This window comes from Drosophila bipectinata, chromosome 3L, assembly GCF_030179905.1.
Source record: "Drosophila bipectinata strain 14024-0381.07 chromosome 3L, DbipHiC1v2, whole genome shotgun sequence".
NCBI classification, from domain to species: Eukaryota; Metazoa; Arthropoda; class Insecta; order Diptera; family Drosophilidae; genus Drosophila; species Drosophila bipectinata.
Window position 1 is genome coordinate 1,851,851 of NC_091738.1, and position 24,923 is coordinate 1,876,773.

Genomic DNA, 24,923 nt, shown 5'->3' on the forward strand with positions numbered 1-24,923 from the left:
AGCTCTTGCTCCACCACTCGCCAAACCACTCAATTGCACCGATCAGAGCCGTTCTGAGTCGAGTCTGTAGCGTTTTCTTTATCTGTCTCCGTCCCTGTCGCTCTATCAAACTATCAACACTTGCACAGGGTCGCCAGCGAGGTTCTCTCTCTCTAGCCGATCCACCGATCCGTCGATCCGCCGGCCAGTAGTAAGTACAAGTATCATTTTCAGTTCCCCCATGGATTTCCTCTCGACTTTTTTGTTTGTTGTCCGATATTCCGATTTCTGGGTGTTTTAGCGCCCATTTCTGGTTTCTCTGGTATGTCTCTGAAAACTAGTGATATAAGGGCCCCAGGAGCTGAGGAGCTGAGTCAACTGGTTTTGTTTGGTTTTCGTTTTAAGTTCAAGGTCTAGGTGTTGGGTTAGAAAGCTGTAAAAAAACTAGATTGTGATAGGTTGGGTTATTAGGATTTTAATACTAGGTTTTTCTAAGATAAAGGTCTCTAGAATCATAAGTTGAAGAAGCATTTCATAAAGATACTAAAATAATCTCATTTTAAAGATTTATTTCATACTTTCTTTAAAGCTCTTATTACTAGAAACATGAAAGTCGATTCCAGACAACAAGAAAAATCCTTTTTTATGAAGAAAGTTGTCCAATTATTAATAAACTTTCCCTATAAGCTCTATAATACCATAATAATAGATCAAATACCTTAAAATCACCCTTTCAAAAACCAAAATTTTAGGGCATTACGTCGTCGTTTCGTACTCCCCTTAGTCTGATATACCCATTCATCTATCTTTTGCACATTTCATGCGTACGCAAATTTCAGCTATGAATATTTCATAAGTATAAAGAGTTCAGTTACAGTCAAGACTGAAGTGGCATGCCCCTTGGCGGGTCCGCTTCCCTTGACAGCATACTCTCCTTCAGATCTGTAGATCTTCTACCTTTTGATCAGGGACGAGAGCATATCAACTAATCAATTCCGATTCCATACCATATGTAGTTGCCTAATCCACCGATCCACCGTTTGCACTAGAAATTTGATATTTATTAGATGCTTACGTAATATTGCAGCTCGATTTGCAATTTACAAGTTATTCTCGACTCGATTTGAATGTTTTATCGGGTTTATGCAACGCACAGGATATATACGTACCGATCGCCGATGCATTTTGGATCAGAAGACAGAATTTGAGAAAAAGATTCTGGAGAATTGCAAATTTTCGGTTTTAATTGCATTGAAAATAATTCCAAAACCCCAAAACCCATAGTAACGCCGTTTCAAATGTTATATTTCAATTGAGTTCCTCTTTATTTTACATCATTATTAATAAATTAAAAAAGTACCAGTAAAAAATCTTCTTTTTTAGCACAAAAAACAGAAAGAAAAATGTTGGTGATTTTATTGAAGCATTTTAGAAATTTGAAATATATATCTTTTATTATTGATTCACATAATAATTTCTCCATATAAGGTAGACACAAAAAAATGATTTCATATTTGTGTTTTTTGTTTTGTTTTGTTTTCCGTTTCGTTTAGTTGCTAAACTTAAATACAAAATGATTTAATTTAGACGTATGTGTATACTTTGTATAAAATTACATAAATATTTAGTTGACAAAAATTGTTTTGTTTGATTTGAATTCTTGTTTGTTTTTGTGTTGAGCTGAAAAGTAAATTCGTGTTCTAAAACTAACGTAGCAGAAATACATACATATAATTTAGGGGGTTATCCGATAAAAATATTTACAAGGATCAGTGGGATAAAGCAAATTTTGGTTTTTAAAATTGATTTGCTTTATGGGGGGGAGAGCGTGAAACAAAAGGGCTTGAGTTGGGGCTTAAGTTTATACAAAAAACAGACAAGAGACAAAGAAGTCTAGCTAATAGTTGCAAAGCTATATTATAGAGCTATCTCTTCGTTAGGAATGCGGGCCGTAGATACAGATACGAATACAGAAATAAGCATGTGGCGTATAGAGTCGCATATATAGTATATATAGGTGAGCATATTATTTAGTTAGTCTAAGCATAATCAAGAGAGAGGGGTGCCTTAGAGAGGAGTGGGAAAAGTTAATAATCAACGAAAAGTATTTAAAAAATTGAAATTTCTTTACACTTTTTTTCTCTCAATCGTCGTTCGTAACTAGTCGCTAGTTCAGTTTCATTATTCACTTGTATATATAGTTTTAGTTTCGTTAGGTATATTTAAAAAAAATATTGCAGATTGTCTTAGAGTTCCAGCCGCCTTATTTAAAGTAAAAATGAAAAGAACTTTGTTTCCTGGCTCTTTGCTGTCCGATCGGTTTCACTAAGTGTATGTTTGTTGGCCTTTGACTTTGTATTCTTGATCATTAAATCGTAATTTTAAAAATTTGTGTATTCTCTGTTTGTAGAAACCATGAGTTCTGTTTGTTAAAGTTTATTTCTCGCTTCTGCTGCTTATTTTCAAGGTTTGGAATGTGATAGAGACAGTATGTCAACCCTTCTTTAATCCGGGGTTCTGGTGCGGGCCTGAGCCAAAAGCAAACTTTTGATTGTTTCACTGGGGTTTCTCGGTGTGGCTCTCTACTTTCTTTTTTTTTTTTGGTTCTAATTCTTAGCTATTTCTCCGACACACACACACACACATCTAAAATACAGAACGCACACACACACAACGGTTTCGGTTTTAAGAGCTAAAGATTATGTTCTGCGGATCTAGTGATAATTTTGGTTCTGCTAAAGTTTCTCGCTTTCGGTTTTGGCCCCTAGGATTAACGTGTTTATGTTCGATTACAGACGAAATGGCTTAGACACAAATTTACAGACGTATGTATGCTAGCTAAGGTATAGTTATGATTTGCTTTCTAGAGGAGCAGCTCCTCGTCCGTGTGCGGCTCGGCCGCACTGTCCGCAAAGAGGCAGCACTCGTCGGCTCCGGACGCGGCCGCCTCCTGCTCCTCGCAGTCGAGATCGAGATGCGCCTGCTGGGGCGACTGTGGCGCCTGGGGGTGGTGCGCCAGCGGGTGGTGCGTGGGCTGCTGCGGGTGGCTCAGCTCGTGCAGCCAGTCCAGGGTCTTGTCGATGGCCCGCAGCCGTTTCTCCAGCGAGGTTGTGGCCAGAATGTCCACCTTTTTGAAGAAAAAACAAAGATTAGAAGATGAAAAACCATGAGAATCCATCCAACCCACCTTTAGCTGTTGGGACAAGGGCAGCAGGGCGATGATCCACCAGGCCCAGGCCGGGCCGTCACTGATCAGCGCCCAGTCGGGCTCCACCGGCGGCATCTGGCCGTAGCTCTGCAGGATCTCGTGCTTCTGCTCCGTGCTGAGGCTCTCGTACCAGCCGATGGCCTTGGCCAGGACCACGTCCTGCATCGCGGCCAGGACCTTGACCTGCTCCTCGGCAATGGGCTCGTCGCAGATGTACTCCACCTTGGCCGTTTCGTAGCCGTCCTTTTCGTTGCGCGCCAGGATCTTGAAGCGCTTGCAGCCTATAGTGCTCAGGATGGAGCAGCCGTCGCCCAACTGGACGCAGTCCCGGATGTCCAGGATGGTGCCCACGTCGTAGTAGCGCGACTTGCCGCTGTGCGGCTGCACAATGCCAAAGGTCTTGTCACCGGACTCCACTGCCCTCCGCACCATCAAGCGGTAGCGGGGCTCGCAGACGAACAGGGGACATGGCACCGCCGGAAAGGCGGCCGTGCAGATGAACACCGGAACGGAGGGCTCCTGGTCGATCTCCTGTCGGAATCGGGCCTCGTAGTGGTCTGGAATGAATCGTTTCATTGCGGCTTCTAGGAACTTCGTCACTGGCCGCTTGGCCAGCGCGAAAGGAACTGGCGAGGATGAGCCCGGATGCAGGTGGATCTGATTCTGATTCTGAGTTTGATTCTGACTGGCACTGGCATTGACATTGAATTCCACAAGTGGTGACATGCACAATGGACACGAGGAGTTGTAATCCATGCAACGATCCAAGCATACCAGGCAGTACGTGTGTCCGCAGGGTGTGACCACTGGCTTCCACAATGTCCTGCAGCACAGGACGCAGTCAAAGTCACTGGCATCGATCAGCTGCCCAGAGACAGCGCTCACCGCCAGTCCTTGCCCCGATTCATCCAGTTCTGAAATGGTAGAGTCCATGGATTAGCCTTCCATACTTTAAAATAATATAATCCAGATTACTTACTCTTCAGTCGCTGCAGCTCCTGCTGTGTTCGCTCCAGGACGCCGGCAAAGAGGCGACTGCATCGCTGGATCTCCACACCTGACTCCGCCCTGTCCAGGTCCTCCACATCCTCCTCCTCGTCCACCAGCTTCCCACGCAGGGGTTCCAGCCTATCCGACCATTTCCGCTTGCAGTGCTTGCGGTTCTGATGGCGTCGCGGCTGCAGGTCAAACTGCTTCTGCTCGAAGACGTGCCGCTGGTGCCGGTGGTGGTCCATGAAGTCCAGGGCACTGGGAAACAAGAAGTCTCCGTCCAGGTGAAGGGATCCCGGCTCCCCGCCATCCACCTCCACCTCCTCCTCCAGCTCGTCGTCGGCCATTATGTACTTGTCGTAGTGCCCGAACTCGTCCTCCACGTCGTCCAGGTGGACATGGTGGTGGTGGTGGTGATGATGGTGGTGGTGGTGCGGCTGTTTCCTGCGGCGCGTCATCTGCTCCCAGAGAAGGGGGTACGAGGGCCGAGAGGTGGCGTAGCTGCGATGCTGCTGCTGGACCATAGGTGGCGCTGCAGCGGCAACCAGGGATCGGTTTTTGGGCATTTGGGCCAGGAGACGCTGAAGAATCTGAAGGAAAGAGGATTGAAGATTAGTAGAATTCTTTAAATAACATAAAGATCTTAAGATCTAGCACAAATCCACTTGTAATAGCCATTTAATGGCGTCTAGACTTGAATGCCTTCTGTGATTATTCTCAATGTTGCAGAATATTTGGCATACAACGATTCGATCATAAAATGCTTGCATTTTCGCTTAGTGGCTTACCTTGGCGAGATCATGTTGAAATATTTCCGAATTACTGAGATTTGTATTCTTGTCGAGGCAAATGGCCAAGAAGCCATTGTACAGAGCCTCCTCCAGCCGACCCAGGCCGCTCAAAGCCAAGGCTCTCAGATAGTGGGCCTGAAAGACAATAGTATCAAGTTAATAAATTAAAGTTAAAAGATTAAATAAAGACCCACCTTGGGGGAAGTGCAGCGTGTCCTCAAAGCATTCTCTATGTCCGCCAGAGAACTTTGGTAGTGGCTCAGCTTAAGGAGGACTTCGGCACGCAGGCAGAGACTCTTGAAGTTGGTGGGTGCTGGAAGAGATGAAACGAGAACAGTTTAGTTTAGTATGCACTTTAGTTAATATCATTCCCGGCAAATGGCAGCTCGTAAAGTTAATTGCTTGTGTAAATCAATTAAATCGCCAATGACTGTCCACCTCCTGCTAAATGAAATTGTCGGAAACTTGGCAAGTTCAATGGAAGAAGAGCGCCCCGAGACATTTCGTCTGACAATATGGCAAATATGTAAATATATGATCTGTTGCTGTGTTATTGGGCAAATGTTCAACACGCGTGAGTATTCGACAATTAGCCAGCATCCCTCCCGCCTCGTTTTCCTTTACAAGAGATGCGAAACGGCAGGCGAGTATTTATTTTGACAGCCGTGATGGCTCCCAAAAGCGCCACTTGTCAGCGGAATTGATTTTTCGGTATTGAAAAAGTGGGTATAGAGAGATTAGTTCCTTTATTTTTTGAAGATCTTCTATATTATTTCAAGAAACTTTCAAAAATGCTCTACCAGCCTATATACTTCGACCATCGATAAACGGCAAGTGAAAGCGAAATCAAGGTAAGGCAGCACCTAGAATAGAAAGTCATTGCAGTGCCTAGGTCATGCATTTGGTTCTGCCTCCCTCCCCCATTACTCATACGTCACGTAGGCCAGGCCACTTGTAGACAATGTTGCCGAGCAACATGTGATGGCGCAACATGAGCCGGCAACATTTAAGAGTACTTAACAGTGCAGAGAGGGCTTTTTGAGCTTTAGTTTTCTCTTAGGCTGTTAACATGTTAAAAATTTTAACTTAAAATGGCGATTATGTAGCCTAACATTACGCAACATAAAACGTAGCAGCCACAACACTGCTGTCGATATTTTCTCAAGAGTGTGTGTGTGTGTGTGCAAGGCCCTAACTGTTGTAATTGTTGCAATTGTTATACAAATTGTTGCAAAAATGATTACATGGACAAAATCACCAAAAAATCATATTAATTTACATGAATAATGTGGCAACATTGCTGATTACATGCCACAAGTCAAGCTGTCGCCCGGATTATGTAAATACTTGGATAGTTCATCAAATTTCATTATTTATTATTATTATTATTAACTTGATGTGTGTGATATGGTCTTCTGTTTGCTTAGATAAGACTATGTATGGGTTTCTGGGGCTAGCGGTTAACCGTTATGTGAATGAAGGTGCCAAAACATAACGGCACTCGGCCGCCACTCCGATAACGGGAGAATGTTATTCAACTGTTTATTCTTTAATCGCTTTTTAAACCACAACTAGTGAGTGATAAGGGGGGTTCTGTCGTGACTTGGGGTCTAAAAACGGGTGATGGATTATTCATGCGTTTTGGGCAAATATTTTGGTGGTTTATGAAGTCAATATTATGAAAGAATACCTCTAGAAAAGAGTACTATAACTAATAACTAGAGATTTTCCATTTAGTAAATCCCATTACCCCTCTGATTACACAACAATATCTTTCGATCTTTATTCATTTCCCCGCTCACATCCCATCCCATCAGTTTTTCCCAAGTCCAGCCCCAGACCCATAACTGTATGTATTATGCATACTAATTATATTCATTTCTATATTATATCACCCTGAAGGCGGCCACGTTCTCAGTGGCCAGCTACTTCCCGTTCGATCTGTCATCGTATGTGTGCGTATCCATCAGATACTTACAACCGGGCGGGCAAAACTAAAACTAAAAAAAAAGGGGAATTCAATTAAAATGCAAAACCAAACACTGACAGAGGGTGCTGCGGCTGTGGTCGTGGCAGAGTGTTTTTGTTTTTGTTGTCACTGCTACCAATTTGCACTTATTAGAGAATTTTACGCTTTGCGAGCAGCCCCCGACAGTGGCAGCAACAGCAGCATCTTCCACGCGGGGCCAAGTTTCCGTTACGCTGCAGACAATTTAAGCCCAACTGTTGATAAATTGCATTTGGCTTCAGATACGACAGTGCTTATAGCCGAGGAATATGATTTTTTATACATATGTATATCTCTTGCCACTTTTGGCATGTGTTTGCACTCGAAATCAGATTTCGTCACGTACATTAAAAATCGTTTGCTAAATTCCCACAACAAAAGCAAGAAAAAGGCAAAAGCATTTCAAATGTACATATATTGAGAGGAGAGCGGCAGCATTTTCATCGCTTGACAGGCAGTGGCATTGGCATGGATTGCATAATGAAATCTGGCTATCTCAGAATTTTGATTTCCGCATAAAAATAACATAAGAAGGCGAGAGCTGTGCCCCGACCTGTTCAATGGCTGATTCATTTGATTTATTTATTTTTAAATGAAATGCAACAAATTAATGAACAAAGAATGCCGTGATCCTCCCCCTAACCTCAGCACTTTCCTCACCCTATGAACACTTCAATTCAATTGTGCTTAAAAGTCGTTAAACAATTTGCTAAAAATAAACACATTGCGTATACGCCGCATGTACCCGGTCATAGCTTTGATTGGCGGACGGCCACGCACACAAAAGCATTTGGCTTCTGAATTATTATGTAAAGGAGAAATAGAAGCGCAGGCCTCCCAGGGAGGGAGTCTAGCAAAAAACTGACCTAAATACTAAATGAATGCCCATAAAAATGCGGCAAGTGAAACGGGAAACGAGCAGCCATAAACGAGCGGCGAAAAGATGGCAAACTTTATGCGGCACTGGAGGGCAGGCGACCCCCCTTCCTGTATTCCCTTTATATTTTATTACATTCAACACCCCGAATCCATCCATCCACCCATTCATCCCATCCAACCCGCTGGGAAATTGACCGTTTTTGATGTCTATGCCCTGGGATAGAGCCCCTTTCTGGTTCGCATAAAATATGACCATTATGCAGATGAAGCTAATTGTGCAGAGTTAAGTTTACGACCGACCCTCGTAAAGTTCCTCAGATACGTAGGGGTCAATGGATATGTATTTGCGAAAAACCATACAAATAATTCACTTCCAAATGAAAGGAAATGTCCAAAGTTAAGCAGAAATATTTCCTTCCTTTTTCAAGAACTTCAAGAACGGAATTTAAGAAGACCACTTAATTTGTATGGAATTTCTTCCTTGATTTCTGATTTCTAGACAGATTAATTGTTAAAGTCTACTCTCAGTATTTCTTTGATAAATTTGCTTTCTAATCGCCTTCATGAATGAATGCCAGCTTTGGCATTTGACGCTGTTGACGGAAATGAGCATTGTATAAAAATAATATAGATATAATTATTCACTTTCAGGAAATAAATCTTGCTATGTTTTTACTATTCTAGACAAGACAAATTCTCGCTAAAGAATACTATAAAAATTATTTTTATGATACATCTTTACGATGCCATTTGTCAGACAATTGTGTACATTCTATTTTCTTGAATTTTAAAATTTCATCAAATATTTTGATGGAAAAACTCCGCTCTCGTTGCGTCATGTGGGCGTTCATGGACCACCCGGGCAGCCTGTTAAATGTCAAATGAAGGATCCAAAAAACAAACCAAAAACTGCTGGAATTTATGTTTTCTTCCGTTTTTTTTCTCAATTTTGTTCATGAAAATCAACCGACTGTGAAGATTTTGGTGGCTGGTGTGGCGCGGGTTACATCTGGCGAGTATCGCAATGCGTTGTCGCATAAATTTTTGGCACTGGAAGTCCAAAAACAACGAAAAAGCGTCAAATGTCGGAGTTCAGGCCGCACCAAGGCCGATGCTGGTGCTGCTGCTGACAATTATTTAGCCGAGTCGAGTCAAAAGGTCGTGCTGGCTGAGAATGAAGTGAGAATCCCCCAGGGATGAGCCCAGCCAAGCAGTTTTCTCAAGGGTGATTGAACCCCGAATGTTCTCCCATTCCCTAACGGCCTCAATTGCGACGCAAAATTCTGTTCGAGCGACCCACGCGGCGTATGCGTCATATTCGTTGAGTGTAGAAACTCGTCACAAATTTAAGGCTAAACATTTTTCAAGGTAAGTTGGGAGATACTCCATTTCCAAATCTTATATAAGACCCCCTCGAGGTAGCCTACTTTTTTCAAATTTTTTTGGTGCGCACCGAAGCGCAACCTTCAGGCAAAGTGGAGCACAAAAAAAACCCGATTTGGCCCAAAAAATAAAACAGAATTCTCAACAAATCGCAAACACGCAAATAAAATCAAATAAAAATTTCATTCAACCAAAGAATTCCTTCTCTCGATATTTGTGAAGCGCAAAATATTTGTGTATTGTTGTTGGATTCTCTTGTAAAGGCGAGTGCAAGGCATTCATAAATTTTATGAGCCGCACAAATAATATTTGTTTTTATATGGAAAATGTTAAACTCGATTGGCAACAAAAACACCCATTCCGTGCGCTTCAATGGGCAGCAGCAGCACAACAGCAACAGCAACCGCGGCTGACGGCTCAAGGTCGACCAGCCAGGGAGCCAAGTTTGGAGCGAGCTGGGTGGGAGTTGGCTTGAAGGGGGGGGAGCCGGAAGTGGCCTATTATGTGGGGCGTAAGATTTAGAAGAAGTTTTTTCCATGCCTGTAGTTTTTGTTATATTTTGTTGTTATTACTGCCGATGCTTATGCAATGTGGTGGAAAAAATTGAAAACGGAAGCCAAACGACTTCAAAGCATGGGGATTTTTTTTTGAGAAATAAATTAAATGCTTTTATGCCCTTATTAACTGATAATGAGGCCTTCAAGGCAATAATAACTGGTTAGTTAAAGGTATTATATAGTTTAATTAGTATCTACAAGCATTATAGCTAAGGTAGATTAGTGGCTTTATAATTAATTGTATTACAAACAGGTTTGCAGCCTTTAGGGGCTGAGTAAAAATGAAGTAATACTATAATTAGTTTATATTTTAAATGCAAGTTTGTATACGAAGTATAGCTAGGGCTAGGGCTACTTTTTATATAAAAGTTATCAATTAAGACTATGGCTTTACTGATGATAGCAACTAAGAAGCCCTCTATTTTCCCCAACAGCTTGCTTTCCCAGCCATATGGTTGTCCGCCTTGCTTGGCCATATGCTGCTCCCCCTCCCCAGTGACATTTGATAAATGTGGTGTTATGTGGTGTGGGTCCCCTCCCCGGATGGCGGCCCAAATGTACACACATCCGTTGCCACACGCGCCTATGTGGCTCTGCGGCCGACGCGCAGTTAATTGATTTCCCAGACAGAGGGGCAGGCCTATGTAGAAAAAAGCCCCAGAAACTCTCAGCTGACCCGACCAACCACCACCTGGCGCCAAAACAAATGACAAAACTAAAACCCAGCCTATACCACCAGGGAGCTGAAACAGAAAACCAAAAACCATCAAAATGCATTATGAGGTGGCTGACAGAGGGTCGTGACAACGTACGCCAATAATCCACTTAAAATCACTATATGGAGGGAGGGTGCACTGGGAGATGTTTTTTAATTAAAAAACACTTTAAAAATATTACAGAAGGTATATCTGACTCAAAATTCTATAAGAATTTAAGGAAGTACCATGATTATAGCCATTTAGAACCCCTCTCCCCATTATTTTCTCCCAATGTATTCCTTCTCCAAATCTATTTACGTATATTCTCTAGCCCCCCCTTGGGCCAGGTCTATTTCAGTCTGCCTTTTGCATTTATGTAATCAGCTGGAGACGCCAATCAGCAGCCCCTAAACGCCGTTCGATAAGCGGGAAGAGTGAGCTCACAGAAATTGGTAAAAAACCGGCTTCTTTTTATGCAAAACTCCGAAAAAATATGAGAAAAGTCATGTAAGACGAGGCGGTTGGAGGCGGATTGTGGCCTAAACATTGCGTGAGCCGAGACTTGTGCAATCTTCCAAAAAAAAAAAAGCCAGTTAAGAGAAATGAGAGGCCAAAAACGGCCTAAATCAACAGGGTTTTTGGTCGCCAGCAGAAGAGTGCCAGAGTGCCCAGGGAGAAGAGAAAGGTAGTAGCCAAAGAGAAGGAGGGAGAATGTAAGCGCAAGCCTGGCTTGGAGCAAAATTTTGACAGCTCTCACTGGGGCACACACTCTCTCTCTCTCTGGCACTGTCTCTTTGGGGATTATGGGGGCTACCATCTGCGAAGTCGAAAAGTATGTCAAAGTCAAATGCGATACGTTAACTGCGAAGCCGGCAGAGACGCCAGCGCTGGCAGAGCGTTGTCGACGTCATTTTTATTATGTTTGTTTGGTAAGTGGAGCCCCGCTTGGCGCTTTTTTGTTGTTGTCTCTGTGGCTGTTTTTATTTTTTTTTTTCGGGTTATGTAAGGCCTCAGTGGCCAACTGTTGTTGGTTACGTTGAGCTCGAGGCCCAAGATTTGCTTCAGTTTCTTCCCTCTGCTGCTGCCCCCTTTGGGGTTTTGGGGTTGTGGAGGTTTGGAGGTTTGGGGCTTTGGCTTTAGCTGCTGATGTTTGTCGTGGTCGTCTTGGTCTTTTGTCTTTTTCACGCTTAGTCTGTCCCACCCCCAATCTCCGCCTCCACCCCCTCGGAAGCCATTGTTGCTCATTTGTTTGTTGCCAATTTCAACGGTCTATTCGCTTGTTGTTGTTGCTCTGTGGAAATTAAATCGTGATTTGTAAATGCTCTCAAATTTTCGTCTCGCTTTTAGTTTTTTTTTTCTTTTCAGTTGTTTTTTTGGTTGCCACAGAGGATTTTGCAATTTTGTAATAATTTTTTGTTCGCTTCTCTCCTTTGGCGATTAAATAATCAACGCTGTGTGGCAACCACATTACAATGGGACGTTTTGAAAGTTGTTTGCGGGATCTGGGTCATTCTGGCAGCCGAAACCAGGAGCTCAGGAGCTCCCTAACAGAGATGTCTTCAAATATTGATATTTTATTCAAAAAGTTATGCCACTTCCTTGCGTGAGTGTTTCCTCATTAGCTTTATCGCTAGAATTCTTCCAGTAATTGTTGCTTACAACAATTCTTCCTCAATTGCGTAATTTATTATCTTGGAATTCCAGCTCATAATACATTGTTTTTCCGGCAAGAAAAAAATATTATCAAAAATTCTAGCCATTACCGGTTGCATCATCCTACTTGCCTCATAGTTGTCACTCACACCTGGCTAGAACGAATTTCGCAAAAAGCCTTCGATAATGCAAAAAGTTTCCTCCTCCGCCCACCCCTTCCAAAACTTTATCCTTCAACAAAATAACGGTAAAAAAGGAATAGTCTGTTATTCTTCGTGTTGGCTTGGCCAGGAGGGGAAAAAGTTGGCGATTTATCATTTAGTGTTAACAGCTTTTTCTGGTTAAATGCTAATTGAAAGCCTTTTGGCGGGCAAATCAAATCAAAAACAATTATGTCATCGTGCTGGTGAACTTTGTGGGGTTGAACTTTGCTTTTATAATTTCATTCTTCGTTCCATCAATTAGTTGGCATAGCACTCCCCTTAACCTGATGATAATGATGTTGTCTGTTGGTGGTAATTGTTGCATAAGTTGCGGGGTTAGCTTTAAAGATCGCGGGAAGGTGCTTTGATAAACGGAGAAAAATTATCTAGTTAATGGATAAGGTTTTTTTTAAAGGTTTTTAGGTTTTGAAATGCAAATACTACCATTTATAGGAAAAGGTTTTAATTAAGATGGATTTAAAAAAAAGGCTTTTATAGAAGATGGTTTTTATGACTTTGAATAGAAAGTACTATCATTTTAATGGATTTCCTAATAACAAGGCCATTCATAGGATGATAGGCTTTTCATTTTTTTTTGGTAGTTCTGTTTAATAAAGATATCCCGAAAAAAGGTCATTTTGAATACGTATCTTAATTTATACGTATAAGATAAAATCTTATAGAAAGAGATATATTTTATAAATATTGCTCTAAAATAGCCCTTTATAAAACAAGGTTTTTAAGATTTTGAAGAGCAAGTACAGTCCTTTTTTTTGATTTCCTTATAAAAAGGCCATTATGGGTAAAGGGTTAGTAGGATTTGTAGTTTTGGAAGAACTAAGAATCACCATTTTACAAGGAGGGAATCGGTTAAATATGAGATTCCTTATAAACAGACTTTTATTTGTTCCAAGTAAAAGTTGTTTTATAAGAATTCTTTATAAATAATCCATTATCGTATAATGTTCTCGTATATCGTATAACGGTTTAAGAATAAGTTTTTTTTAATTTTATAGAAATATATTGTATTTCTACAATATATCCTATCCTATCATATTTGTAACACCAACCCTTTTCTCTCAGTGCACTGCATCGCCTTGTGAATTGTCTTCTGGGCCAGTCACGCCCCTTGAAAATCGTTTTGTGGATTTTATTCGCGCTGGGAAATGTCAGGCATCGATGCTGATGTAATTTCCCAGTGACTGATTAGGATAAGCCCCTAAAGCCCCCGCACCAAAGGTTAAGAAGGGGGAGGGTGGCAAGGTAGTTGTAGGCAGGGGTACTGCCAGCCAGCCTGCCCTGTACAATATTACCTGTGGAATGATGTTTGGGCTCGTGGCTATTACTCAATAGTCTAACAAATTATTGCTGTTGTTGCTTTTAGACGTTTTTCAGTTTACTGATTGCTGATTGTAGGCTTTTGTTATTGTTGTTGTTGCTATTGTTGTTTTAAAAAAAAAAAAGGCAACGCGATAAAGCGCAACACGAGCGACAACAGCAGCAACAACTTTGCCTACGTTCTATGACATAACTGTAATTCAAACGAGTCAGAGAGCACGGAGCCCCCCCGAAACGAAAGAGACGGCTAGCCAGTGGCAGTCGCGGCCAGAAAGAGAGGGTCGTACTTGTATAAGTGAGCGGGCGACTTACTTTTGATTTTGTAGCTTTGCAATTGATGTTGTTTTTGTTTTTGCTGTTGTTGTTGTTGCAGTCAATTGAGTAATCTTTCAGTTGATTTGTTGTTGTTGCTGCTTGTTGTTGAAAGTGAATTTCGCGAATCGTAATTCGCAGTTTACAATAGAATATTACTTAATAGACAATCTAACAGGTCGCCTGTTGTTTTCCCTCCACAATCTATGAGTCATTGCCTTTGCTGCCGTTGCTGTTGCACTTTTTTCTGTTGCAATGCCAGTTGGCCTCATTATGCAATTACAACAAAAAACACAGACAGGAGCAACTACGTTTTTTTCTTATATTTATTTTTTTGCATACGAAATGGCTGGCAGGCAAGCGAGAGGGCGAATATCTCAATTAGGAATATGTCTTGGTTTTTTTTCTTGGAACTTGAGCTGATTGTTTGTATGTGAGCTGATTATTACATCATTTGGCTTGGCTCGGCAGAATTGGTGGGTGCCCGAAGGGGGACAGTCCTCCAGTGCCTGGTTTTTTATTTCACTCGAATATTAGTATTAGCTTGTAATGGTGTGGAATTATTATGAAACAATGAATAATTGATATTCAATGTTATTCAATGCGATTGCAGTGGGAATTATATAGAACTATATAGACAGTAAAGAGGATTCCCAATAATCTCTTATTGAAAATGAAATGTAACTCATTGGAAATGTTATAAAATGTAGTTATATTTTAATAAAATTCACTGTTTAGTTAGTTGATTCTTTAACTTTTGCCAACCACTCTACTACCAATACCCATTCCGCCTCCACCTTGAAAACTTGTTCCAAACCAAAGCCCCACAAGGCAAACACTTTAGATACTATATAGTATCCATACGTGTATGTATTGTACCACCCCCCTGATAAATGAACTGAATTCCAGAAGTAAATACCCAAAACTTGACTTCAAATGGAAAAAGTTTGCACTCCCCCAACCCCCAACCACCAACCCGAGGTACACTTTCTGGCCCAAAGCGAATGAATATTTGAGCCAGAAATACACAAACAATTCCTTTCGGGTTAGAATTCTCATTTGAAAGTCTTGTAAGTAAAATGCAGGCATTTCTTTCTTCGTTTAGCCAGCTAGTGAAATGTGCGATGGCATCTCAGAAATGTGCGCCCGACTCGCTTCTGTGGGGAGCATGCCAAAAAGTATCTATCAGATACGCAGATACATGAACACCGGGAATGCCGGCTATGCAACGCATGGCGTCTAAGAGGGCGGTGCCTAAAGGGGGCAGTGCGGGTGAAAGCAACGCACAAATAAATCAAATCGCAAATACAAAAACAAAAAAAAGAAGCCAAAAAATTAACACAATCTGTAGGTAGGTGTATCTGTATCTTTATCTGTATCAGTGCGCTTTTGACAGCCATTGGCAACTGACTTTCTCAAGGCCAGTGGAGGTCTGTGGTCGTTAAACTCTCACCACCCCCTCAGACCCACCTCGGTGGTTCTTTGTTCGCTTTTTTTCACGGAAAGAACCCAACGACCTCAAAGTGCGCAATAAATTTCTGCTGCCTGGCCTGCATTTTGCTCAAAAAATCAAAGCCAAGGAGCCGAGCCGGGGGAGCGGGACTTCCAGCTCTTGTTTGGCTAATTAAAAAATGTTAGCTGCCTGAAAAAAAAATCAAAGGAACGTTCAGAAATGGCCAGAAACAAATGCTAATGAGTGCAGTCACTCTGAAAGATTGTGGGCTTAGTTAGGTAGACCCGTTTAAAAATAGGGGAATGACGACAATGGAGGCAAACAGCCCGCCACAAGCCGACAAGATCAAGGCCCTCTTCAAACAGTAACCACAAATCGCAGATACTTGTATACTCTCGTGCCCTGTGTATTAATGGAACGGAAAACAATACGTATAGGCTGGCTTTATCAGGTGTATTGGGCGAGCATGCACCTCGCGATAAGCGTCACGTCTTAATCACATGAATGGATATATTATTCAGTACCGGGCGAGGCCCCAGACTTTCTGCCACACCCGGGCGCTACACTATCGCCATATCGTATCGGACATGTCCGGCGGTGTGTGACCTGTCTGGGATACAAGTACCACTGGGACTGCATTTCTTATCATTTCGGCAGTGAGTCAAGGGGAGTTGGGCAACTATTTCACATACTTTTTTGAATAAAAAGATAAAGAAGCACGTTCCAGTTATCAACTAGTTAAGCACATCAGTTTTGAACTATTTTAGATCTGAGAAACATAATACCTTAAGGCAGTTAAGCCAGTTACTCAGCATACTTTGCCAATCTTATCAATAAAAATACCAAAAAAGCCAATAAACCAAGCGCCACATCCCAATGAACTCCTAGGCCTGCCACCTCAGACTAATTACCAAGAAATTACAACTTAATTAAGCGCATAAATTGAAATAATTAAAGCACCAAAAAAAATAATTCGAAACGAAAAGGAAATCCAGCAAGCCATAAAAGTTAATGGAAAATAAGGCAGGAATATAAAAAGAAAGGAACAAACCGAAATTAATTGCATGCTTCGTGCTAAATTCTTTCAGAAAGGAACATTAAATGCAGTCGACTGGTCAGCCCGAAAACACGCTATATAATTATACGATCTCGTCCATATAAAGTATATATGTATATTATATACTTTTACCACGAATGTGTGTGGTGAGCCTTGCATGACATGGAGGCATTTCCAATGCAATATTTCTAATGAAAGCTCGTTTTTTAGACCTTTAACCAAATATGTATTCAGGCCATGTCCTTGCGGCTCATTTAACAACTCTTTCCACTCAACTGGATGGAGACCCTCCACAACTGGGTATTTTAATCATCTGCCTTGTGTTAATTATTTTCTGTGTACTTGGCAAAAAAAAAGAAGCTCGAAAGAGGGAATGGCTGATGAGGTCAACGACTACATTACCAGGCTCGGGCCATAAAAAGACATACGTACGGCGCACACATGGCGTATACGTATTCAAATTAAATTGTGCATGTCTGGCAGGACATAAAATCCAGGGACGGGGGGCCTGTTGAGTGTGTCGAGGATTAACAGGCAGTGCTGTCACTCTGCTCTGACATCTTCATTGTCAAGTGGGGCACTTGGCTCGGTCCCCACTGCGTATGCGTAATATTTGTAGTCGGGCTTGACTTCCCAGAATCCCAGGCTGAAATGTTTTATTTGTTCGCCTAATTGGTTCGGATTTGGCTCCGCAATTTGCATTAATATATACACTGCTTTTCGCAGTATTTCTTTATGGCCATGACGCGGCACTTTGTTTATCAAAAGTGTTTACTTAAAGTCTTCTTTTCATTTCGTTTCGATTCTTTTCTACTTTCTGCTTGTGGCCCCAAAAGCGTATTTTGATTTGGACTCTGCTGGCTTTTTTCACTCTATTTTTTATCAGCAAGAGTCAATAACTGATTGCGGCGAGAGAAGAGCCGAAAGCCAATGAAATAGAACAAATAAATTGCTTTCTTATAAATAGACCGACTAGAATTAATTCTTTCTGTTCGGTGGGACATTCGGCTTTGTTTACGTGTCCGCTGGAACGTCCCCCCAAGTTCTGTCCACTTTCCAAATTATTTCATTTTTTTTGGGTAAACAAAGTCGTACGATGGATGCGTCAGCACTCGAATCTGGTGGACTAATCACATAGTAGGATACAGATACAATGACACATGGAAGGCAAGACAAAGTGCGACCCGATAATGACAATTATGAAAGTAACACCGCGCTTGAGGTGGGCGGTCCTGCAGAGGTGGCACGTCCCACTCGCCACCGACACTTTGAGGTGAAAGTGTAGAAAAATCTTGATAAGTCCTGGGGTGTTTAAACAGAATATTATATTAGTGAGTAAATAAAAGAAATAATAGCCGAAAAATCACCACAAAAAGAGGCAAATATTTACAAGTAAACAGCTATTTTTCCAAACAATTAAATAAAAATGTTAAATAATAGTATTTCTATTCTTAAATTATTAATTGGCTTTCAAAAAACTCTTTCCGATCTGGCTAATTTTAGCTTCTGGCCTCCCAGTCCTCTGCCTTCCACCTAGTTCTGTCCATCATTGCCATTGTTTGGCTCAAATGGAGGCACTCCCCGCCAGCACCTGCTCCTCCTCGGCGAACAGCTCTCGGCGAGTCAAGTGTTTTCCGTCCGATGCCTTCTGGTTTTTGTTAGTTTTTCCCCCGACTGCCAGCCAGTGCCCCAAGTATTTTGTTTGATGGATTTCTAAGTGCGTAAATCGTTGTGATTATTTTTGATTTTTTTCGAGGAAAAAAAAACTATTTCTGAGAAGCCAAAAATTGTCTCTGGGAAGTGATTAATTGGCTACTTTTGGGGGGTATTTCTGTTTGAAATATTCTTTGTTTAGTGTTTAGTGTTTAGTGAGTTCTCCAAGTGAAAGGGAAAATCCTCTTGAGCTCAAGTGACTGACTCAGCGCCGCAATCATTCATCGGAATATATGGACTTTGCAGAGCATTTCCTTGGACACTCGGTGGCGAAAGAGCTGAGCAGACAGCGCGTGCCACTTCTCATGGATGCCACGACTGCTGGCTGGCAGCCTGTGTCAAGGTTTATTTACTTTATACTCGCTCTATAAATATTTGATAATTGGGTCCTTGGCCCAAGGTGCCAGTGCCAGTTGCTCACTCAATTAGAGTAACCAGTTGACATTCAGGGAACTAATGGCAGAAAGCAAAAAAAAATACGCATACGCCGCATGGGCCCGATGTGGGCGGGTCGCCAAGTAGAACTTGTTGCGCTGCCTTTCGAGGGTATCTTGGCCTTTGCCGTGCTCTGGCTGACGTCAGCAAACCGAGTCTATTGAGCCCTGCCACTTCCGCCCAGCCCTTTATTGATTTTTCAAACCCCCTTCTGCAGTAGCAGGACTGCTGCGACTACACTGTTCAAAATAGTTGGTAAGAGAGCTTAAGAACTCACCTTTCTCCAAGCTGGCGTTGCAGAACTTTAGGGCGTCGTCCAGCAGGTTGAGGTGCATGCAGCTGCTGGCCTTCTCGCAGATCTTCTTGGCCTGCAGGTCCGGACCCCACCACTTCTCCACCAGGCGGCGCACCAGCACATCCGGCATGAACTTCATGGCGGCGGCACCTCCGTTTCCGGACGGATAGCCGGCCAGACCCAGCGAAGCAGCCGCCGAGGTGGACGCCATGGTGGTGGTGGCTGTGGCCGTCGTGGAGGCCACCGTGGTGGTGGTCACTGTCATGGGTGGGGCGGCCAGGCGCTGGACACTGGACGCCAGGTGGACGCCGTAGGCCACCGGGAAGCTGATGAGGCTGAGGTTCGCGTTGTGGTTCGTGGGCGCGGCGAAAAAGCTGGAGCCCGCGCCACTGGCCGTGGTGGTGGTCAGGGCGCAGGGCGGCGTCAGGGCTCCTGGCGGCGACGAGGAGTCCTGCAGCCGGGGAAACCGCACCTGGCAGATGTTGCACTGGGTGATCGTTTCGCAGCACTGCCGGCAGAAGGTGTGGCCGCAGTTGGTGGTGACGGGACAGCGCAGGATGTCGCCGCACAGGGGACACAGGAGCGGGTCGTAGTCCTCCACCGAGGGACTGGGAACTCTTAGTTCTCGCGTGGGGGAGTGTAGGTCCAGCGGGACTTCCCCGCCGCCTCCCAGGCTCAGGGAGTCACCGGCCTGAGCCAGGAATTCAGTCTGATCTCCCAGATTCTTCTTCGCCTGGTAGTGGTACCTGGACCAGGGCTTCACGTCCATTCTCTCCGCCATCCGGGGGCTCTTTACCGTGGTCGTGGTGCCGGCCACTCCGCCCATCAGCCGTATGTGGGAGGTGAGGGCGCTGGCCAGCCTGCTGAGCTTGTCCAGCGGCACATAGCCGTCCAGCTGGCGACTGGCAATCAGCTCGTAGATGTCGAAGGCCTGCGCCAGGCTCCCGCTCTCGGCGAGCGACTCGCCCAGCAGGTAGGACAGGTGCAAGGGGTTGTTGCCGGGGAGGAGCAGCTGGGGATGGGGCTGCACCTGCTCCTGGTCGTGGTCGTGCAGGAGCTTGAGGGCGCGCTTCTTGGCGCCCAGCGCGGGCTTCACGCAATAGCCCTGCGACAGAGGCATCACTGTACCGATTCCGTTCGATGGGGGCTTTAGCTGCCAGCAGTCACGTATGCCCCAGCGCACGTGGATTACTGCAACAGTCTGCTAGGTGGCTGGGCCTGAGCGGTTCTTTTATATCTTTCTATCTTTGTATCTTTCGGGTTGCACACTTCACTTCACATCACTTTGGTGCCTTTGGCCACTGACAGTTTGGTTATTTGTTAATTTTTCATTCAGCTTCTGGGATTTTTGAATTATTCTCTGCTGGTTGTGGGGATCAGCAGTGCGCTGCTTCTGGCTGTTTTATTTGAACTGAAGAAGAAGTTTTGACAACAGCAGCGCCGAGGCATCTGAAAACAGAGAACAAAGAGAGGGTGAGTTTGATTCGCAGAGAATGGGCTGAGAACGGGCGAGAGAGCGCCAGATAGGGGAGATTGTGAAGTAAACGCAACAAGAAGAAGATAGGCCAGTCACTGGAATTTACGTAACGCTCCAAAAAAACAAAAAAAAACAAAGACAAAAAAATATAAAAAAAACCCACACAAACGTGAAACAGAACTCGACTAAAAAATCAGCCAAAGAAACAGAAATGAAATAAAATGACGGATTCTCAGAGGCAGCTTTTGATTCTGTTTTATAATTCACACAGATACACACACACAAACACCCATGCAGAGAGAGAGTGCCAGCCAGAGAACAAGAGAAGCCCCCACCAAGTTACTCTTCCGCTCTCTTCGATTTACTGCCAGCTGCTGAAGAAGAAGAACTGTATCTATTACTTAACCACTGGAGAATGTGGATATCTCGCAGCTTGCACTTCTCCAACTCCACACACCGCCCAGAAACGGAGGGGCCTGAGAAAAATTGAACTGTGATGACGTGACTTTTGTCGCCTTAGCACTAGCTAATTACTGTGAGGAGGGGGGACAGTTCTTATATAAGCCCCAGTTCATTGAACTTTGAAATCGGGCGGCTGTTCTGGAAGCCATAGAGTGCTAACCCCCAGGCCCCATTCAGCCTAATCAAAAATAATTAAAGGTGAGCGGGTCTCGGGATTGCAGTGACTCGCCGCCCCCCAGAATATTATCTTGGCCAGACTGCGGCGGCAGTCGCACATGCTATTACATAATATTATGAAAATTAACACTGAATCACATAGAGCGAACTGACGCGGACGCTGGCCCAAGTAACGAAATCAAAATCATCGACACACAGATACACCCATACAGAGGCAGGTCGAAAAATTGAAACAAAAACACTGCCGCTCTTTGGCTCTTTGAGCGGCTTTGGGTTCTCTTTCGCGGGCGCTCTCTTTGAGAACTCTTGCTCAATGTTTCTAGCTACTTTTGGATGGTATTTGTGAGATACAAATATACCTGTGTGTGTGTGTGTGGTTTTTGTTTTTGTGTTGTTTGGGTTGTTTAGGTCGTTTTTGTTTCGACGGTGCGCACGTTTTGCTTTTGACGTCGTTCGCCGCTCCTGTTGTTGTTGTATCTTTAAGATAAACAATGCCGGCACAACACACACACTCACGCACAGCCTTCGTATTCTGGTTTTGTTATGTAAACAATTTTTGGTTGTCGTCCGCCCGGCATCAAGATCTTTATAGTTTTTCTTTTCTTTTTTTTTTTTAATTTTTTTTCGGGCACCCCTATGCCATATAATTTGTTTACATTTGAAAAGGCAATCAAAGTGTGCCAGAATACAGCTACAACTGAAGGGAAAACTACGAAATTGCGTGCAAATGAAATTTTTAGCTACTCTGCCGCGTGGGATATAAAGTCTCATGAGATATATATACATATAATATCGTGGCAAAAATCAGGCGTGCAGACACATATTTATATCAGACCACTTTTTTTGGTTTTTTTGCATAAATCGGGTTGTTAAGTAATGCCGAAATCTCTTATAAGTTGGTAGTTAGCCAAGAAAATTAATTTATCAAGGGTGTGTTTATATATATGGAGGGGCCTCACTTAGCCGACACACGATCTACATTCAGAGATCATGATTTTTATATTCGGAATAGTGTTTCTCTAGCTTCTTACATAAGAAAAAGGTTATTTTGGGTTTCAGCTTTTAATTCTTATCAATTCTGCCTTTGTTTTGGTTAAAAAATGAGTTATTATTTTTAGGAGAGAACTTTGCCCTCTGCTCCCCCACGCTGCCAGCTTGTGTAGATAGCTAGGGGGGGTCGCGCTTCTATATCAGTTGGCATTGTGAAAATACTGTGGGGAAAAAGTTGGTAAACAAGCTGTTAAGCACTCGATTCTAATTGCTCCTGTTGCGCGCTGGCTGTTATGGTTGTGTGGGCTTTGCGTAAGTAAGAAATTATGTATACGCCCCATATAACTGCACGTGTACGTAGTATATCCCAACTGCAATATCCGTACGGGTGTTCCTGCCCATTGCATAATAATCCATCCGAAGCTGATAAAATGTTCCTGAATGAACTGCCGGCTATAGCACGTCCGCAGGGCATACTGGTATTATGCAATGCCAATCATATAGCCCGATCCAGAGACAATATGGCAGCAGTGACGAGGCGATAATGGGGGTAGGCACTTTTGATTTCCGATAATGATTCGATTATGATCCGATAAAGAACCCAGAACTGAGCCAGTTAGTTACATAACACATCTACGCAAGAAAGTAATTATGCTCTCAAGGCAATTATGAAATCACACAAAACACTTGTATGTATATTTTGTTATGAAATCACGTATACGTTTCATTGCCTCGCGATGTTGGCGTCTGTTGTGTGTTTTGATTTCTTCTTTGATATTTGTTTTATTGGTTACCCATTTGTTTTTGATTTTTTATTTCGCTTTATGACATTGTACGACAATGACGAAGACCACGGCGATAAACACTCGTAAAAATAGCCCATAACCAATACAAATCAGGCCCAAGAATTTATAAACTCAAGCCAATTAGCAACAAACTGTGTATGTAGTCTTGATTTCACTCTCGGATCTGATTATACAAGAACCCCCGGACTAACTCATCGCTGACTAATATTTTTTTTAGCTTACATAATGATTGTGTCTTGATTGGTTTGTTTATGTAATGGGACTCCCTTGGGTTTCGAAGCCTGGTTTCCCGCCTGACTCATGACGAACCTTTCCACACCATGACGTATGCAAATAGGCCTTTTTTCCCCATTTTCAAGTCAACTATTTTTCGTTTGGGGCCAAGTGGGCGAACTGGCTAACTGAATGGGCTTTCATGGCCCGTTCATTGGCAGCAGCGTCGCGTAATACCCGTACATTGCGTGTCGTAACGACAGACGTTGGCTCACTGGGGGGGGGGGGGGGGAAGAGAGAAAGAGTGAAGCCAAAGAGCAATAGCAAGAGAGGCTGACTAATAGAGATGCTGACCCCAAAAGTAATTAACTGTTTTCCAAGTTACTACAAGGATATTCAGACTTAAGAGCTCTCTTTTTAGCTTATTTATTTGGCCAATGGAAACTCCCCGTCAAGCCTTATCTAAACTAATTTATCATCAAATCGCTAATATATTTTTTCCCGGCAAGTTTTTATCATGGATTATATATAAATGATTATCAAGTGCAGGGCGAATTCAATTGGCCACACCAGCCCACCAGCCCACAGAACGTCAACAAACAGCGCAGAAAAAACCGCTTAGTAATGCCTTTAAAAATATGGCAACACGTAAGAGCCCACCCGGTCCCCCAGGCCTCCCCCTCTCACCAGCTGCACTTTTTGTTTTCACAATCGGGAGATGGCGAATGAAAAGCCCCAAGTTTTCCCCGAAGAGAGCGACCAAGAGAGCCAGCTACTCTGTTGTGCCAATCTTTGAAAATGCAACTTTGTTGAGCGTTCATTCACATTGGAAATACCCACCCACCCACACACACACGCAGATACACTCACGCGTACAGATGCCGTGGAAAAGCATGTGGCCTGATGTCGTAACAAGAGGCGCACAAGAGAGCCCCCGGAGAAATGAAGAGAGATGCGAATGCTCTTTCGCTTTACCTGTCGCTGGTGTGGACCGCGCCTCCTTGTTTTGCCCCAGAGGGTGGTGGGGATTGGCGGGCGGCCGTTCTGCTGTTGCTCGAGAATCACACTCACACACACTCCCAATAGCACTTCTCCCTCTGCTTCTTGCGATTTCTTGTATATTTTATTTTTTATTTATATTTTTTGTTTGCCAAAAAAATTTATTGCCACACGCGTGCGAAAAAACGAATTCGGGAATATAATATTTTCATGACCCGCTTGGACTTTTGTTGCTGGGCGTTGGGCGTGCGCGTAACTTTTCTCGTGTTATGTGTTGTACTTTGTTGTATTTTTTTGTTTTGTAAGAACTTGGAACGGCGCTTGTCCGTCGGCTTTACGTAACCCCGCCGCACACACGGGTTAACTTTTTTTTTTTATTTGTGGGGAGAGGTGTGCGGCACCTAATGGGTGATTTTCGGGAGGGGAAGGAGGCCTATTCCTGGGAATGTCCTCTTTTTATTTTTCGGGAATTTATTTATTATTATTTACACTGAAAACACCACGCACTGCACTGATCAAACGCCTTTGTTTTTTTTTTTGATTACGACAATAAAGCGTTTGTTTTGTAATACGCTTACGTTACGCGACGGAGAAAGAGAAAGAGTTAGAGACGGAGAAAGAGACAGCAGCAACGGCGACGGCGGCGACAACGTGTTCGAGCGGCTGGTGATGATGCGCTCCACTTTGTTGCTAATATTTATTTATTTTTTTTTCTATTTTTTTTTTCTGCCTTTGCGGTCTGACGGGGCCTGGTTCAATCGAGTCTCTGCTGTCGAAACTGAACTTGCCACGGCCGCTGTTGGACAGCGATTGAACGTTAAGCGAGTTGGATTTCGCGAGCGAGCCC

At 43.3% G+C, this 24,923-nt stretch overlaps 1 protein-coding gene across 1 annotated transcript; it reads right to left on the reverse strand.

Annotated features, from left to right (window-relative positions):
* Nucleotides 1–1,269: 1,269 nt before the first annotated feature.
* Nucleotides 1,270–24,874, reverse strand: LOC108126338 (LON peptidase N-terminal domain and RING finger protein 2). The gene is made up of 7 exons (XM_017242873.3): nucleotides 24,053–24,874; nucleotides 18,935–20,401; nucleotides 5,163–5,281; nucleotides 4,966–5,103; nucleotides 4,167–4,767; nucleotides 3,167–4,101; nucleotides 1,270–3,106 (listed from the first exon to the last, which is right to left on the reverse strand). The coding sequence occupies exons 2-7, from the start codon at nucleotides 20,070–20,072 to the stop codon at nucleotides 2,843–2,845; spliced, it is 3,195 nt and encodes a 1,064-aa protein (XP_017098362.2). The 5' UTR covers nucleotides 20,073–20,401; nucleotides 24,053–24,874; the 3' UTR covers nucleotides 1,270–2,842.
* Nucleotides 24,875–24,923: the final 49 nt, after the last annotated feature.

Excerpts from the sequence above, each read along its gene's own strand:
- LOC108126338 (XM_017242873.3), bottom strand. The coding sequence starts at position 20,072 with ATGCCTCTGTCGCAGGGCTATTGCGTGAAGCCCGCGCTGGGCGCCAAG. Across the intron at positions 4,102-4,166 it reads GGAGCTGCAGCGACTGAAGA|AACTGGATGAATCGGGGCAA; the intron begins GTAAGTAATCTG and ends CTACCATTTCAG. Across the intron at positions 3,107-3,166 it reads CCTTGTCCCAACAGCTAAAG|GTGGACATTCTGGCCACAAC; the intron begins GTGGGTTGGATG and ends TTCTTCAAAAAG.